Source organism: Rhinolophus ferrumequinum, chromosome X (assembly GCF_004115265.2).
Source record: "Rhinolophus ferrumequinum isolate MPI-CBG mRhiFer1 chromosome X, mRhiFer1_v1.p, whole genome shotgun sequence".
In the NCBI taxonomy this organism is placed as follows: Eukaryota; Metazoa; Chordata; class Mammalia; order Chiroptera; family Rhinolophidae; genus Rhinolophus; species Rhinolophus ferrumequinum.
The window spans coordinates 91,646,320-91,663,762 of NC_046284.1; the positions used below are offsets into that span (position 1 = coordinate 91,646,320).

Genomic DNA, 17,443 nt, shown 5'->3' on the forward strand with positions numbered 1-17,443 from the left:
CTGTGGAGAAAAAGCAACTCTCATACACTGTTAGTGGGAATGCAGACTAGTGTAGCCGTTATGGAAGGCAGTGTAGAGGTTCCTTAAAAAATGACGAATAGAATTACCATATGACCCAGCCATCCCTCTCCTGGGTATCTCCCCCAAAAATCTGAAAACATTTATCCATAAAGATACGTGAGCTCCGATGTTCATTGCAGCTTTGTTTACGGTAGCCAAGACATGGAAACAACCAAAATATCCTTCGATTGATGAATGGATAAAGAATTAGTGGTATATATACACAATGGAATACTATTGGGTGGTAAGAAAAGATGGTATAGGAACATTTGTGACAGCATGGATGGATCTTGAGAGTATAATGCTAAGCGAAATAAGTCAGATAGAAAAAGCAGAGAACCAGATGATTTCACTGATATGTGGTATATAAACCAAAACAACAAAAGAACAAGACAAACAAATGAGAAACAAAAACTCATAGACACAGACAATGGTTTAGTGGTTACCAGAGGGTAAGGGTGGTAGGGGGTGGGAGATGAGGGTAAGGGGGATCAAATATATGGTGGTGGAAGGAGAACTGACTCTGGGTGGTGAACACACAATGGGATTTATAGATGATGTAATACAGAATTGTACACCTGAAATCTATGTAATTTAACTAACAATTGTCACCCCAATAAATTAAAAATAAATAAATAAACAATAAAAAAATCCCAATGGCATTTTTTAAAGAAATAGAACAAAGTTTGGAACCACAAAAGACCCCGAATAGCCAAAGCAATCTTAAGAAAAAAGAACAATGCTGGAGGTATCATACTCCCTGTGTTTAGCTTGTGCTACAGGGCAAAAATAATCAAAGCAGCATGGTATTGGCAGAAAAACAGACACATAGGCCAATGGAATAGAACTAAGAACTCAGAAATAAAACCACATAAATATGGACAGATAATTTTTGACAAAAAAGCCAAAAACTTACAATGGATAAAAGACAGCCTCTTCAATAAATGGTGCTAGGAGAATTGGAAAGCCACATGCAAAAGAATGAAACTGGACTGCTATCTGTCATCATGTACCAAAATTAATTCAAAATGGATCAAAGTCTTAAGCATGAGACCTGAAACAATAAACTGCATAAAAGAAAACATAGGTACTAAACTTATGGACTTCGGGTTCAAAGAGCATTTTATGAATTTAACTGCAAAGGCAACGGAAGTAAAAGCTAAAATAAATGAATGGGACTATATGAAACTTAAAAGCTTCTGCACAGCAAAAGAAACCATCGACAAAATAAAGAGGCAACCAACTGAATGGGAGAAGATTTATGCAAATAATTCTTCCGCTTAGGGGTTAGTATCCAAAATATACAAGGAACTCATGCAACTCAACAACAAAAAAACAAACAACCCAATTGAAAAATGGGCAGACGACCTGAAGACACATTTCTCTAAAGAGGACATTCAAATGGCAAATAGACATATGAAAAAATGCTCAACATCACTAATTATCAGAGAAATGCAAATAAAAACCACAATGAGATATCATGTCACCCTAGTCAGAATGGCTATCATCAACAAGACAAATAGTAACAACTATTGGGTGGTGAACACACAATGGGATTTATAGATGATGTAATACAGAATTTTACACCTGAAATCTAGGCAATTTTACTGACAATTGTCACCCCAATAAATTTTTAAAAAGGGGGATCAAATATATGGTGATGGAAGGACAACTGACTCTGGGTGGTGAACACACAATGGGATTTATAGATGATGTAATACAGAATTTTACACCTGAAATCTATGTAACTTTACTAACAATTGTCACCCCAATAAACTTTAATTTAAAAAAAAAAGAAATAAAATGCTCTCGGCCCTAACTGTGCATGTCCCATAGTTAGTCAGTAGGATAGTTGGGGCTAGAAACCAGGTCTCTAGCCCCTAGAGCTCTTTCCACCATCTGCAATAGTCATTGCTCCCTGAGCAGAGTTATACTCCTACATGAAGCCTGAAATTGCCCCCTGAGGAAATATCTCAGCACCAACAGCAGCAAAAAAGTCTGAAATTCCACTATTATAGAATCATCCCTTTGGGTTAAAGTTTGGGTCTCAAAATTGTCTGTAAATGTCCCTGAAATGGATAGTACAGTGACCACTTCAGGCCATTATTCTTGATGCCCCTGAAACTGAAAAATAGCTACTGTTTTGGGAGTTGGACCTGAGCTCAGATCCAATCTTGTTCTTGTTGTTGTTAAAGACAGTAGATTTTTTAGTGTTTTTCCTTTTTTTATTAGTTTCAGGTGTACAGAACAACATAGTGATCACACTTTCACATAACTCACAAAGTAATAACTCCCCCAAGTCTACTACGCACCTGACACTGTACATAATTATTAGAACATTATTGACTATATTCCACTACACATCACCATGACTATATTTTAAACTCATAGTTGACATTTAATATATTTTATATTAGTTTCAGGTATACAGCATACTGTTTAGTCATTTATATAATTTATGAAGTGATCCCCCTGACTAGTCTAGTACCCTCCTGGCACTATACATAGTTATTACCATATTATTTGCTATATTTCCTATGCTGTACTTCACTTTCTCTTGGCTATTTCGTGACTACAAATTTGTACTTCTTAATCCCTTCACCTTTGCACCCAACCCCCAACCACTCTCCCATCTGGCAACCATCAGTTTGTTCTCTATGTCTATGAATCTGTTTCTGTTTTGTTTATTTGTTTATTTTGTTCTTTAGATTCCACATATAAGTGAGATCATATGGTCTATTTGACTTATTTCAGTTAGCTTAAGACCTTCTAGGTCCTCCCATGTTGTTGCAAATGGTAAGTTTTCATTCTTTATTATGGCCAAGAAATATTCCACTGTATATATGTACCATCTTTTCTTTATTCAGTCATCTATTAATGGACACTGAGGTTGCTTTCATACCTTGGCTATTGTAAATAGCACTGCAGTGGACATAGGGGTGCATATATCTTTTTAAATTAGTGTTTTGGATTTCTTCAGATACCCAGAATTGGAATTCCTGGGTCATAAGGTAGTTCTATTTTTAATTTGTGAGGATTTTTTTTCCATAGTGGCTGCACCAATTTGCAATCTTACCAGCAGTGCACGAGGGTTCTCTTTTCTCCACACCCTTGCCAACTTTGTTGTTTGTTGATTTATTGATGATGGCCATTCTGACTGGTGTGAGGTGATAATTCATTGTAGTTGTACTTTGCATTTCTCTGATGATTAGTGCTATTGAGCAGCTTTTCATATGTCTATTGGCCATCTGTGTTCCAGATCTAGTGTTTGCCACTTTCCAGTTATATGAATTTGGGAAATATGTTGAACCACTCCAAACCTCAGTTTTCACATTTATAAAATGGATATAATAATATTCATTTCAGCAGGGTGGGTGAGGAAGGTTAAGTGTGTATGCTGTCTGGCTAATTAACACTCAGTAAATGTTGTTGCCATTACTATTATTATTGATGTTGCCTTTTAAACTGTTTTCTGAAAGTATGACAGAGTGTGTGAAAGACTCCGAGGGAATAGATTTGGTGGGGGTGGAGAACAAGAACATCACAGTATACCAAACCACCAGGCATAGAACCAGACCCAAGAATCAGTTCAAGGATAATTTTTTTAAAGATATAAACATGACTCTCTTACAGACACAAAATGAACACATGTCAAAGATTTTATTTAATTCATTAATTAATGAGGGAACCAGTAAGATGCTACAATCTCTTCCAAGGAGGATTCAAGATAGCACACATATATAGGCAAATAAGGAATTCTGAAAAAAATTACAAATACAAAAAATGAGTCAAAAATCTATTGCATTTTACCAGATACAACTAATTTGCATTTCTATGGGAAAATAATTTGCATTATTATCAGTTTTCAACAACTTATGGAGTTGTAAAAAAGCTCAAAGACAATGAATAGTGGAAATAACCATGAAAGGTACACTAGACAAGACACTTAGTAATCTTTTTCCTATTTCAAAGACTATTTCAAAGACTTAAAATTTTTTCTTATAAGTTCTACAAAGTGATCTGGGCCCATAGTTGCTTCTTGAGGTCAGTGCCCTGGGAAAGGAGGGCAGAAGAGGAAAAGGAACTTGGGGAGGACATAGAGAGAGACAATGAAAAAGAATAGGTTTGGAGAAGGTCCAAGATGGTGGAATAGGTAAATGTTATGTCCGCAATCCCCCATCATCACATTAAAATTATGACTAAATTATAGAACAATCAACCTCAAGAATCATCTTAAGACTAGCTAAACAAAATCACTATGACTAAGGATATAAAGAAGAGGCCATATGAAGACTGGTAGGAGGGGTGGAGATATGAAACGGGCTAACCCCAAACCTACAGGTAGTGGTTAAGCACCTAGACTGACACCTCAGCGGTGTGGGTCCCCCTTGAAGAGTGAGGGGTTCCAGAACCACACCAGGGTCCCCAGACCAGGGGTCCTCTGCTGGGAAGAGGAGTCACCACAATGTCTGGCAGTGAAAACCGGCAAGGATTCCATCCATCCATCCCAGTGAGACAGAAGGCTGCTGGAAACCCAGATGTCCTCCTAAATGGCCCATGCACAGACTCCCTCACTTGCAAGCACTCATGCTGGGTTTCGGTGGAGAGGCAGCAAATCGATAGGTGCCAGAGAAATACAGTGAAAGACTGAGTTCTGCAGCTTCAGGGTGGAGGCTAGATGGGCAGTCACCATTATCCCTGTGTGGAGCCCACCTCATGTGTAGCCTACAAGAAGGTGCCATCTTTCCTGTGTTGAAATCACCCCAACAGGGCCAAATCTGAGACTACAATGGTTTGGTAAAATCTGCATGCTAGCACCACCTTAATGACTTCTTTGGATCCAGATCCACCCAGTTAGTAGGCATCAGCTGGGCATCTGCTGGGCAGCTAGCCCTGCTCCACAGGCTGAAGCCGTGGGAGGCTGCTACAGCAGTAGAGGACCAGTGATGACTTGCGAAAATTTCCATGGTGGGAAGTGAGCACCAGCATGTACTGCAGCCTTTCTTAAGCAGCTATTGATGTTCTGCAGACCCTAGACAAATGATGCCTGGCCACAGTGTTCTCAGGACATTTCATGGAGTGGCCACAGGCTCAGCACTGGTGCAACTGAATCTGCATTAACTTTGTGAAAACCACCTGCCATTCCAGGTGACTCCCTGACACCCCACCCCACCAAACTTGGGCTGCATTCCTGGGGGAATGTCAACACTGGATCAACCAACATGGTCCATGCACCTAAGCAGGCTTTTTCAAGGGGCTGAGCCTTATGGGCAACCAGCAGGTGGCAACAGGCCTAGGGGCGCCTGGGGCCATTTGCTAAGCTGCCCCAGGCCCAAAGCTGGTGGTAGCCAGCCTCGGTTCACAGTGAGTCCACAACTTCAGGTCCAATACAAGTAGTAACCAACTGCATATAACTTTGTAGCTTCTACCAGTCAGTCCTAGGCTGGGCACAGGCAAGACTGAAACTGGCCTGGACAGGAACCCCTCTTAGGAGACACCAGAGAAAACAGGCCCAGAGACTGGCTTCAGTCCACACAAGAGCATTACCTGGTTAGCCCCACAACTGGCACACCCAAAGGGTGGTCTCAACAGGCACAAGAGCCCATGGGGGCAAATCCCCCTCTAAGGGGGCAGCCCCCACATAGCAGCTCATACACTGTGGGCATAGCCAATCCTTACAGTCAGTCAGCCTGAGAGTCAATCCCACCACTAATGGACCAAAAGCAATCAAGACTCAACTACAACAGGAGAATACATACAACACACTCAAGGGACACTCCTGGAACACACACACAGATGATCAAGGAGATTGCACCATTGCACCACACAGGGCACATAGTACATAAGTCCACCTGGCAAAACATGAGAGACATAGGAGATCTACCTAATACATAGAAACAAACACAGAGAGGTAGCCAGAATGAGGAAATAATTTAAAAAAAAAAAAAAAAAAAAACATGTCCCAAATAAAACAACAGGAGAAAACTTCAGAAAAAATTCTAGGTGAAATGTAGGCAGCCAACCTACTAGTGACAAAGTTTAAAACACTGCTTATAAGAATGCTTAAGGAACTTAGGGAGAGTTTCAAAAAAGAGATTGTAATCATAGAGAAAGATGCATAAACCATAAAAAAAGTTCAAAATAAAGAATACAATAATGGAAATGAGGAACACACTGGAAAGAATCAACAGCAGATTAGATGAAGCAGAGTATCGAACCAGCAATTTAGAAGACAAGATAACAGAAAACATCCAATTGGAACAATAAAAAGAATGAAAGAAACGAAGATAGTTTCAGGGACATTTGGGACAACAACAAACATAACAACATTGGCATCATAGGAGTAACAGAATGAGAAGAAAGAAAGCAAGGGATTGAGAACCGATTTAAAAAAATAATGACTGAAAACTTCTCTAACCTGGTGAAGGAAATACACATAGAAGCCCATGAAATACAGAGAGTCTCGAACAAGATGAACCCAAACAGACCCACACCAAGACACATTATAATTAGAATGGCAAAGGTTAAAGACAAAGATAGAATCCTAAAAGCAGCAAAAGGATAGCTACTAGTAACTTATAAGGTCGCTACCATAAAATTGTCAGCTAATTTCTCATCAGAAACTTTGCAGACCACAAGGGAGTTGCAGGAAATATTCAAAGTGATAAAAACAAGGGTCTACAACCAAGACTACTCCATCCAAGACTACTCAATCTATCATTTAAAATTGAAGGAGAGATAAAGAGCTTCCCAGACATGAAAAAGCTAAAAGAATTCATTACCACCAAATCAGCATTGCAAGAAATGTTAAAGGGACTTCCTCAAGAAGGAGAAGGGGGAAAACAAACAAACATACAAACAAACAAAGAAAATAAAAATATAAATAATAAAATGGCAATAACTATGCACCTATCAATAATCACTTTAAATGTAAATGGATTAAATGCATCAATCAAAAGGCATAGAGTAGCTGAATGGATAAGAAAATAAGACCCATGTATATGCTGTGTACAAGAGACCCACCTCAGATCAAAAGACATACATAGGCTGAAAGTAAAGGGATGGAAGAAAATATTTTATGTAAATGGGAATGGAAAAAAAAGCTGGAGTAGCAATACATATGTCAAAGAAATAGTCTTAAAACAAAAAATATAATAAGAGACAAAGAATGTCATTACATCATAATAAAAGGATCCATCCAACAAGAGAACATAATCCTAGTAAACATTTATGCACCCAACATAGCAGCACCTAAATATATAAAATAAATATTGACCAACATAAAGGGAGAGACCTACAGTAACACAATCATAGTAGAGGTCTTTGACACACCCCACTGACAGCAATGGACAGATCTTCCAGACAAAAAATCAACAAGAAAACAGTGGCCTTAAATGACACACTAGACTAGATGAATTTAATTGATATTTTTAGAGCATTTAACCACAAAGCAGCAGAATATACATTCTTCTCAAGTGCACATGAAACACTTTCCAAGATAGACCACATGTAAGGCCACAAAACAAGTCTCAATAAATTTAAGATGACTGAAATCATATCAATCATCTTCTTTGACCACAATGGTATGACACTAGAAATCAATTACAAAAAAAAACACAGAAAAACTAGATAACGCACAAACACATGGAGGCTAAATAACATGCTCCTAAACAATGAGTGGGTTAACAATACAATCAAGAAAGAAATTAAAAGATACCTTAAGACAAACGAAAATGAAAACACGATGACATAAAATCTATGGGACACAGTGAAAACAGTTCTAAAAGAGAAATTCATAGCAATACAGGCCTACCTAAGGAAACAAGAAAAATGTCAAATAAACAATTTAACTTTACACCTAAGGAAACTAGAAAAGGAATGGCAAACAAAGCCCAAAGTAAGTAGAAGGAAGGAAAGAATAAAGATCAGAGTGGAAATAAAAGAAATAGAAACTAAAAAATCTTTTCTTTGAAAAGATAAACAAAATTGATAAACCTGTTATTAACTGGACTCATCAAGAAAAGAAAACCAGACAGGACCCAAATAAATAAAATCTGAAATGAAAGAGAAGTGACAATGGACACAACAGAAATACAAAAAGTTTAGGAAAATACTATGAGCAATTATACGCTAACAAAATGGACAATCTGGAAGAAATGGATAAATTCCTAGAAGCATACAATCTCCAAAGCTGAATCAAGAAGAAACAGGAAATCTGAACCGACCAATTAGTACTAACAATACCTAATCAGTAATCAATAAGTTCCCAACTAACAAAAGTCCTGGACCAGATGGCTTCACCAGGATTGGTTTTTATAGAGAAAGGACATGCCCTTCTTTGACCATTCCACATTTCTGCCAGCTAAAAGGTGGATATGATGACTGAAGCCTGAGCAGCCATCTTGGTGAAAACCAACTGTAGAACACAGGCGAGCATCAAGGTGGCAGGAACCCATGAGTTAGATAACTTCATAAAACTGCCTTCTACATGAGAGAGAAGATATGGACCTTGAACTTTTGATTTTTTACTCTGATCTTTTCATGCTCTGTTATTTTGGGTGTTCTGCTACATGCAGCTGAAGCTAAGCCTAACTGATGGGGATAGGGGCCCTGAAGAAACTGTGGGTTGTTTGTTTCCTGAGGAATTTCAATTTAAATTTACAGTGGTTCCTCTGAAAAACACATTTCTATTTGCAGCTAAACTTCATCTCAATATCACCCTCCATTACTACCCTCTGCTCACTCACATGTACACAATTTCCTAGAGATAGACTAGTCATTGCCTGTGACCCATAAGGCACATTTGGAGACATTGCCTAAAATTGACAGTAGCAATTAAAAAACTGGTGGAGAGAGTACAATGTGGTTCATAGTTTCTGCCCTATACCTGCACATAAATGCCAACTGAATACCTCCCAGCTCAGGAAGCTTGAGTAGGTTAGGAAGGTAGCCCATTGAAAGCAGTGCTATGGGATGATAATCAAAAGGAAGTCATACATGCTGGGAGGGAAAATTTTACTTCATTCTTGATTATCTGCATTTTTATAACTGGAATAGTCCAAAACCATGTCCAAAATGAAACCCAATGGCGTCTGGCTTTGGGACACATTCATACTTGCAGCAGCTGCAGATTTACCTTGGTGATTGTTTTCCTGGAGCTAATATTAGAGTTTGTTGGCATTCCCCATGCACATGCTAACTAACTGCAGGCAGAGCAAGCTGAAGATGCCATACTATGATTAAAATTTTGTTTCAGATAATCAACAAACTGAATAATCCATCCACTGATAATCAAATTGGCAAAGCTATATAATTTTCAGACTCTGCTTCATATATCTATTTCTTATAAGACAGTAGAATACCAGCCCCCAGATTATATTTTTAATTTTATGAAATGTATTGAGGTGACATTGGTTAATAAAATTATACAGGTTTCAAGTATACAATTCTATAATACATCATCTATAATTCTATAATACATTTGCATTTTGTGGTCATCGTCCAAAGCCAAATCTCCTTCCATCACCATATATTTGACCCCCTTTAACCTCCTCTACCTTCCCCCCACCTCCCTTTGCCTCTGGTAACCACTATACTATTGTCTGTGTCTATGAGTTTTTGTTTATTTGTTTGTCTTGTTCATTTGTTGCTTTCAGTTTTTTATCCCACATGAGTGAAAGCATATGGTTCTTGACTATTTCCATCTGACTTATTTCACTTAGCATGATCCATCCATGTTGTTACAAATGGTAGTATTTCATCTTTTCTTATGGCTGAATAGTATTCCATTGTATATATGTACCACATCTTTATCCAAGATTCTTTTATGCTTTCTTTTTATAGCACTCAAAATTTCATCCATTTCTTTAAACGTATTCTGAAAACTCCATAGTGCCACTTTCATCAATGTTAAAATTATGGCTTTATCTTTCAAGTTCCATTAAAAATTCATATTTTGAGGAATTATTTGAAGATCTTTCTCCAGGAGTAAGATAATATTTTACACAAAGAAGCCTAACCCTTCTGCAGACACAGTAACCCTGTGAGTCACATTTCCATTTGACTGATGCTGGAAGGCTCGGGTTGCAGACTTCCATAGAGATATGATTAAAACATCAAAAAATAAAACTATACATTGTTTCACTGTTACCTCTCATAATTCAAAATACTGCTTTCTATACTCTTTTATGCTCTTTTTGGAAGCAGAAGGAAAATCTGTTATTTTTGTTTGCTGTGATCTAAAACTCTTTTTACTCTTAAAAACCCCTTTGAGTGATGAACAGGCAAAGCACAGAGAATTTTTAGGGTGATGAAAACACTCTGTATGATACTAAAATGGTGGATACATGTCATTATACATTTGTTCAAACCCATAGAATGTACAATACCAAGAGGGAACACTAACGTAAACTATGGACTCTGGGTGATAATGATGTGTCAATGTAGGTTCATCAATTATTACAAATGTACCACTCTGGTGAGGGATGTTGGTAACAAGGGAAGTTATGCATGTCTAGGGGCAGAAGGTATAGGGAAAATCTCTGTACCTTCCCCTAAATTTTGCTGTGAACCTAAAACGTCTCCACAAAGGAAAGTCTTTAAAACAAACAAACAAACAAACAAACAACCATGCACAGGTCAAAAAGGAACACCTCATCCCACACCATCACCATAAGAGGGCATCTGGTCCTGTGGTTTTACATCGAATTCTGTCCCTAATCTCTCCACAGCCAATAAGAAGGTTAGGAACAGAGGCTCCAAAAGCTTCCCACCTTTTCAGAGGTGGCTGACCTCTTGTTCACAGTTCACTTTATAAGTAAGGTACAAAGTCCAGTTTTTGTGCAAACCACTGGAGTCAGTCTCATTAAATAACAAAAATATCCACATTATTGAAGAGAATAAGTCTTGCCTCTTAACCTTAACATCCACAGCTTTTTGACAACTGTTTTCTTTTACTCGACTTAAAAGGCTTATTTCTTAATTTATTTGTATCTTCTTCCCTAGACTTCATAATTTTGGATCAGAAAGTATGGTAGTGGCCTAAGGCTGCTGAAGTTGTAATTGCACTCCCTCTGTATTAATATAACAGGAAGCTTTAATCAATGGTCCTAAAAGAAGATTCCCCAGACCTGTAACATCAGCATCACCTTGCTATAAATGCAAATTCTCAAGGCTTGGCTCTATTTTCTCCCCACCCCTGACTTACAGAATCAGAGGCTGTGGATGGGGTGGGGAGGGAGTAGAGCCAAGCCCTCTAGGTGATTGCGGTGCATGCTTAAGTTTGCAAATGCTGCCCTAAAGCAGTGGTCACTTTGGAATCACCTGGGGACCTTTCCCATGCTGGTTTCCCATGCCCACAGTATGAGGTTTACTAGGTCTGAGGTGGGACCAGAATGTATGGCTTTAAAAAAGTTCCAGGTGATTCTTAGACACAGTCCTAAATAAGAATTACTGCATATTTGCCCATTATAGCTTTAAAGAATGAATTTAGCCTACTGTCTTATTTCCACAATTTGGAAGGGCTGGGTGGTGTGTGGGCAGAATGATAGAAGAAAATAGCCAAGAGATTGACTTTGCTTCTAATTATAATAGACAATACATTTTAGAAGCCTAATTTGAAATCTTCTCAGAACCAAAATGTAACTCCATAAATAACCAAAGATCAAGGACATTTGAGACCCAAACTCCCTCATCTTCTACTCTTGACATACAGCCTTCCCTTAATGCATTTCTATCTTTAAATGTTTTTATTTTGGGTAGCAGGAAAGCTGAGAAAGGAAACTGACAGTTATCTGCCAGGTGCTCTATATTGAGAGGGTCATTTAACCATCACATCGACCTCCTCAAGGAGCTAGTCCCTCTCACAGAAGAAGAAACTAGGCTCAGATACTAAAAAACATGTCCAGTTTCCAATAACTACTAATTGGCCAAAATGAGATTTGAACCTAAATCTGTCTGGCACCAAAGCCTACACTTGGCACCATCTCTTCTTCTCCATACTATCCATTTGCATTTTGTGGCTGTTGAAGTCATTTCCAAGTAGCAATCTGTTTTCCACGAAAAAGACTGCCTCAGTATATAGCCAACTTTACTTGTTTCAAAACAAAAGGCTTGTAAAGGTTTAAAAAATCAGGCCAAAAGGGAGAAATCAAAGGCATCTGAACTTAGCCTAGAAAAAGAGATTTAAGATTGAGAACACTTTAATAAGAGTTTTTGAGGTTCTGAAGGACAACCCCACATCATAAAATGAAAAGTAGAATCAGTGATTCTCTATCCTCACTGGGAACTGAAAAAGAAGGTACTGGTCCAGCACTGTCCTAACGGGGTTTTAGGTTCCAAATAGGCATATTTAGTATATTCCTTGTGATGTCCTGTTTAAGCCAGTTCATTTGGGGGGGAAAGTGGAGCTTAAGCACTTTTAAGAAAGGATTACTTTTTATCTCTATTTCAGATAGCACCTAGCACAATGCTCAAGACATGGTTGGTGATTTCAATATTTGCATGTTGAATAAATACAGTTGAATTTATTAGCAATGGTTAAACAGAAGAAAATGTCACTTAAGATATCCTTTGAGAAGCTGAGAGGTTAACAAATTAATTGATAAATAGGTATTCATCCATCTGAAGGAAAAGGGTTCTCCACAATGGTACTAGGGACTGATTGCTCTAAGTCAATGCTGACACTACAAACATACACCCATTTCACTTCACCTCCTTCATAGTTAGCTAATCACTTCTCTGGCAGTTTACAAGGTAAGTAAATAAACATGAAAGCACCCAGGCACCAGGGTGGATGGTAAGCACTACAAAGATACTAATCATTATTTTCAGCAAAGAATTTATTATTTCCATTCTCATAAACAAATATACTTGATCCTCATTCCTTAAAAAAATCAAAGATTCCGAATCTTTGAATTCCTGAACACTCTTCTAGTCCAGACCCCAGGAGTTGCTTTCTCATGCAGATGATGTGAAGGTCTTTTCAAAGGGTTTTTATAAGTGCCTCCATTTACATCTCCCCTCACCATACACACACCATAATAAGGAAGTCCCAGGCCGAAGGAAACTGTAAACATCTCAGAATGCATATGCTAATTTCAATTGCTTGTCCTTGGTAGGTCACTTGCCAATTGAAGCAGAGAATTACTAACAGATGACCTTGCTTTTGGAGCTGGGGAATCTTACCCAGAAAAAGTGGAGAGTAAACACAAAGCATATGTGTGGCAGACACTCACATATCAAGATCCCTCAAAAGGAAGAGTGCAAATTCTTTGGTAGCTTGGAGGAGGGGACAATCCTGGACATTGACCCAATGGGGATAAAGACCATTGCTCTCTTAGGGGCACAACTTTGGTTATATCTGGGGGCTGTACACAGTCTGACAATGAGGTTATAGGCCACCTGGAAAGATGGTTATAAATACAGGTTAATCCCAAGACATCATGAATCAGAATACTTAAGGGCAGGGTGTGGGAGTGAGGATTTCTAACAAGCACTCCGATGATTCTTTCTGTGGCATACTGAGTCTGAGAATCACTACTGGCAGAATTAAAGAACTTCCATTCCAGCTGACCAGCAGAGCTCCATTGTCATGGCAACGTGCTTGTCAGCCATTTAGAGGCAAGTTGCTCTAATGTCACCACTGGATGGGAAGCACACTATTGCTCAGAGGTATCAGAGGAGTCGCAGTTGAAATAATTAAGAAGTGGTCCAGTCGCCCTGTGGGGAGATTCAATCAGCACCACAAACTGGTTTGCCAGGTACAGAAAACACAGAACCAAGAATATTTAGGAAATCAGAACAATAGAGAAGAAAGGATTTTTGTAGTTGAAGAATTGAAATCAGATGGTCTGTTTGAATCTATTTATGAAAAAAATAGGAAATTCAGAATATTAGCTTGACTAATAACCTAAGATCTGTAAGGGATTAAAAGTAGGAAGAAAAGGCTAAAATTAAAACTGTTTTCAGAAATTAAGTTGCTGCATTTTTCCCTCCTATCCTTGTAAGCACTGCCAGAACCCAACCTATTTTTAAAGACTCTGGAAAATGGTTTTCAGAGGATGTGGCCACAAATGGTGCCCATGCTACTTCAGATCCTGAATAATATATGTGTGGATCTGGGCAACTATAAGGGGAAAATTTTCATCATGAAAGAGTAAATGAAACTGGTGTCTGTGAGGTAACAATTTTAAAATCCACATTAGTCCCAGATGTTTTTCCAAAGGGACTGAGTTTTATTTGAAAGCTGAGACAGACTAAGGTTTCTATTCCCTCTCACTAGGCACTTAACATAGGAAATATGTGCCAATTAAGTAATAACACACACATATTAATTACTATTTCAAAGTTATCAGTAATAGGCAAACCCTCTTTTCCCAACATGTTGGAGCCTCAATCATTTTCAATAAGTTCAGGTATTTTCAGGGGGGAAAATGCAACGAGTAGATGGAAATAGAGAATAAAGGTGTCTCCCTCTGGTGTTGCCCCAAAATCAGGAGAGAGAGAGAGAGAGAGAGAGAGAGAGAGAGAGAGAGAGAGAAGTTGTATCACAAACCAACAACTTTTAAAACAAGAATGAGCCTTTGGGTTCTTAAATCTCCCCAAGCTCGTTAGTTAAAGTTGACAAAAGAGGGAAAGGGAGCAATAATTAAACTGGGAGAGTTTCAGAAATCATAGGATCATCCAGTGTTCCCACTTAGCCTATGTTCAAGGCTTTCCAGAACAAAACCCACAGCTCCCTTTCCAACCTTCCCTTTGCTACGCCCCTAATACCTAAGAAACTAGGCTCCTCTTTGTCTCCCAAGGTCATACTCAGCATTGCCACTCACAACCCTTGGCTCATGCAGTTTCTCCTTGCCTTTTTCTGCACACTTAACTTCTCTCTTCATCCCATCTTGTGAGAGTGACCCAAATCCCTGTCTTCTGTCCTCAGCTTCCAGGCTCTCTACGCTCCCTCCTACCCTGAACCCCACCCCGACCCCAGACACTGTTACTACCTTTTATGGGCTGAATTGTGTCCCACCAAATTCATGTGTTGAAGTCCTAATCCCTAGGACCTCAGAATGTGACCTTATTTGGAAACAGAGTAGCTGCAGATGTAATTAGTTAAGACGAGGTCTTTAGGGTGGGTCCTAATCCAATATCACTGGTATCCTTATAAAAAGAATACCATGTGAAGAAAAAGAGACACACACAGTGGGAAGAGGATGAGATGATGCAGGAAGATCTACAAGCCAAGGAGAGATGCCTGGAGCAGATGCTTCCCTCATAGCTGTCAGAAGGAACCATTCCTGCTGACATTTTGATCTTAGATTTTTAGCTTCCAAAATTGAGACAATACACTTCTGTTGTTTAAGCAACCAGGTTTGTGCTATTTGTTATGGCAGGCCCTGCAAACTAGTACACTAATTCTTGCTTGGTATTTATCAAGTAAGAATGTAGAGCCAGGGTCACATTTTGATGTCTGTGGTCCTGGACACTTTTGTCTTCATGGTGCCCTTTCCTCATACAAAAATATTAAAATCATATTTTATGGGAAGGTCCAAGATGGTGGATTAAGTAAACACTATGTCTACTGCCTCCCAGGATCACATCAAAATTATCAGTAAAGTATAGAACACTTGACCTCAAGAATCATTTGAAGACTAACTGAACAGAACCCCTACAACTAAGGATATAAAGAAGAGGCCACATCAAGACTGGTAAGAGGGGTGAAGATAGGCAAAATAGGCTGATCCCAAACCCACAGATAGTGGTTGAACACCAGGAGGTATACCTCAGTAGTGGAGGTTCCCCCAGAAGAGGGAGGGGTCCAAGACCCAGGAGGGGTCCCAGTCCCACACTGGGCTCTTGAACCCAGGGCTCCTCTGCCAGGAAAAGGAGTTCCCACTACATCTAGCAGTGAAAGTCAGTGAGGACTCTATCTGTCTGTCCCACTGTCCCAGTGAGATGGAAAGCAGCTGGAAATCCAGATGACCTCTTAAAGGGCCTGCACACAGACTCCCTCACTTGCAAACACTATCTAGTCTCTGTTGGAAGGGTGGCAACTCAAGAGGCACCAGGGGCAGATGGGGAATGACTGAGTTATGTGGCTTCAAGGCAAGGGCTGGAGGGACAGCTGCCATTGTCTCTGTGTGGAGCCTTCCTCACGTGTAGCCTACAGGAGGGCACCATCTTTCCTATGTTGAACACTCCCCAAAAGAGGCAAATCTGAGACTGCATTGGTCTGGTAAATTTCACATGTGCACACCACCTTGGTGATGCCCTGGGGTCCTGCCCCATGCAGCTTGTACTGCATCACCAGGGGCACTTCCAAGTTCTGGGCAGCTAGCCTGCCTCACAAGCTGTGGACACCTTTTACAGCAGCGGACGACCTGTGGCAGCCCAGGGAACATTTGGTGGTGGTCAGTGAGCCACAACCTGCACCTTAGCCTCTCTTGGGTGGCTTGTGTACCTGTGGGCCTAAGGCAAATGGTGGCTGGTCGTAGTGATATCAGGGCATTTTTACAAAGTTCTCAGAGGACTGACATTGGTGCAAAGACAAAAAGTGCATTAACTTTGTTAAAACCATTGCCCACACCCTGTAACTCCTGGGAACCATCACCCACCCAACTAGTGCTGCATTACTGGAGGCACTCTCAATTCCTGGGTGGCTGGCAGCACCCCATATGCTCAGAAGCCTGCTACAGCAGCAGACAGCCATGAGGCTACCTGGGGGGACTTTTGGTAGTGACAGTGAGCCACAATTTATGCCACAACCTCTGTTGGGTAGCTCTCGGAGTTCTGTGGGCTTGACGTGAGCAGTGGCTGGCTGCGGTGTTCTTAGGGCATTTTGCAAAGTGGTCACAGGCCAGGAACTGGAGGAAAAAAAACTGAATCTGCATTAACCTTGTAGAAGCAACCAGCCATGCCTCGTGACTACCCAGGATCCGACCAAACCCAGCTAGTGCTGCATCTCCAGAAGCATTCTCAAGACCAGGTCAACCAGCCCAGCCTGCACACCTAAAGAGGCTCTTTCAATGGCTGAGCCTTATGGGCAGCCAGCAGGTGGCAACAGGCCTAGGGGGACCCTGGGCCTTTTGATAAGCTGCCCTAAGAAAAATACTGTTTGCAGCCAACTTCCGTTAACAGTGAGGCCACCCCTCTATGGCTCCATATTCAGCACAGGGAGCAACCAACCACATATAGCTTTGTACCTCCTAACAGGTAGCCCTGGGTCAGTCATAGGCAAGGATGAATACTGGCCTATGGACCCCCTCCCAAGAGACACGAGAAACAACACAACCAGAGGCTGGCTGTAGAGCACACCAGTGCACTAACTGATTAGCCCCACAAGTGGCACACACAAAGGGTCATCTCAACAGATATAAGAGCCCACGGCAGC

At 40.0% G+C, this 17,443-nt stretch overlaps 1 protein-coding gene across 1 annotated transcript in view; it reads left to right on the forward strand.

Moving 5' to 3' along the window:
- LOC117017314 (uncharacterized) overlaps positions 1 to 17,065 on the forward strand; it is a 189,074-nt gene extending 172,009 nt beyond the window's left edge. Inside the window, exon 6 of the mRNA XM_033097438.1 lies at positions 16,955 to 17,065. Within this exon, the coding sequence (XP_032953329.1) occupies positions 16,955 to 17,065 (111 nt within the window). The remainder of the gene's footprint in view (positions 1 to 16,954) is intronic.
- The last annotated feature ends 378 nt before the right edge of the window (positions 17,066 to 17,443 follow it).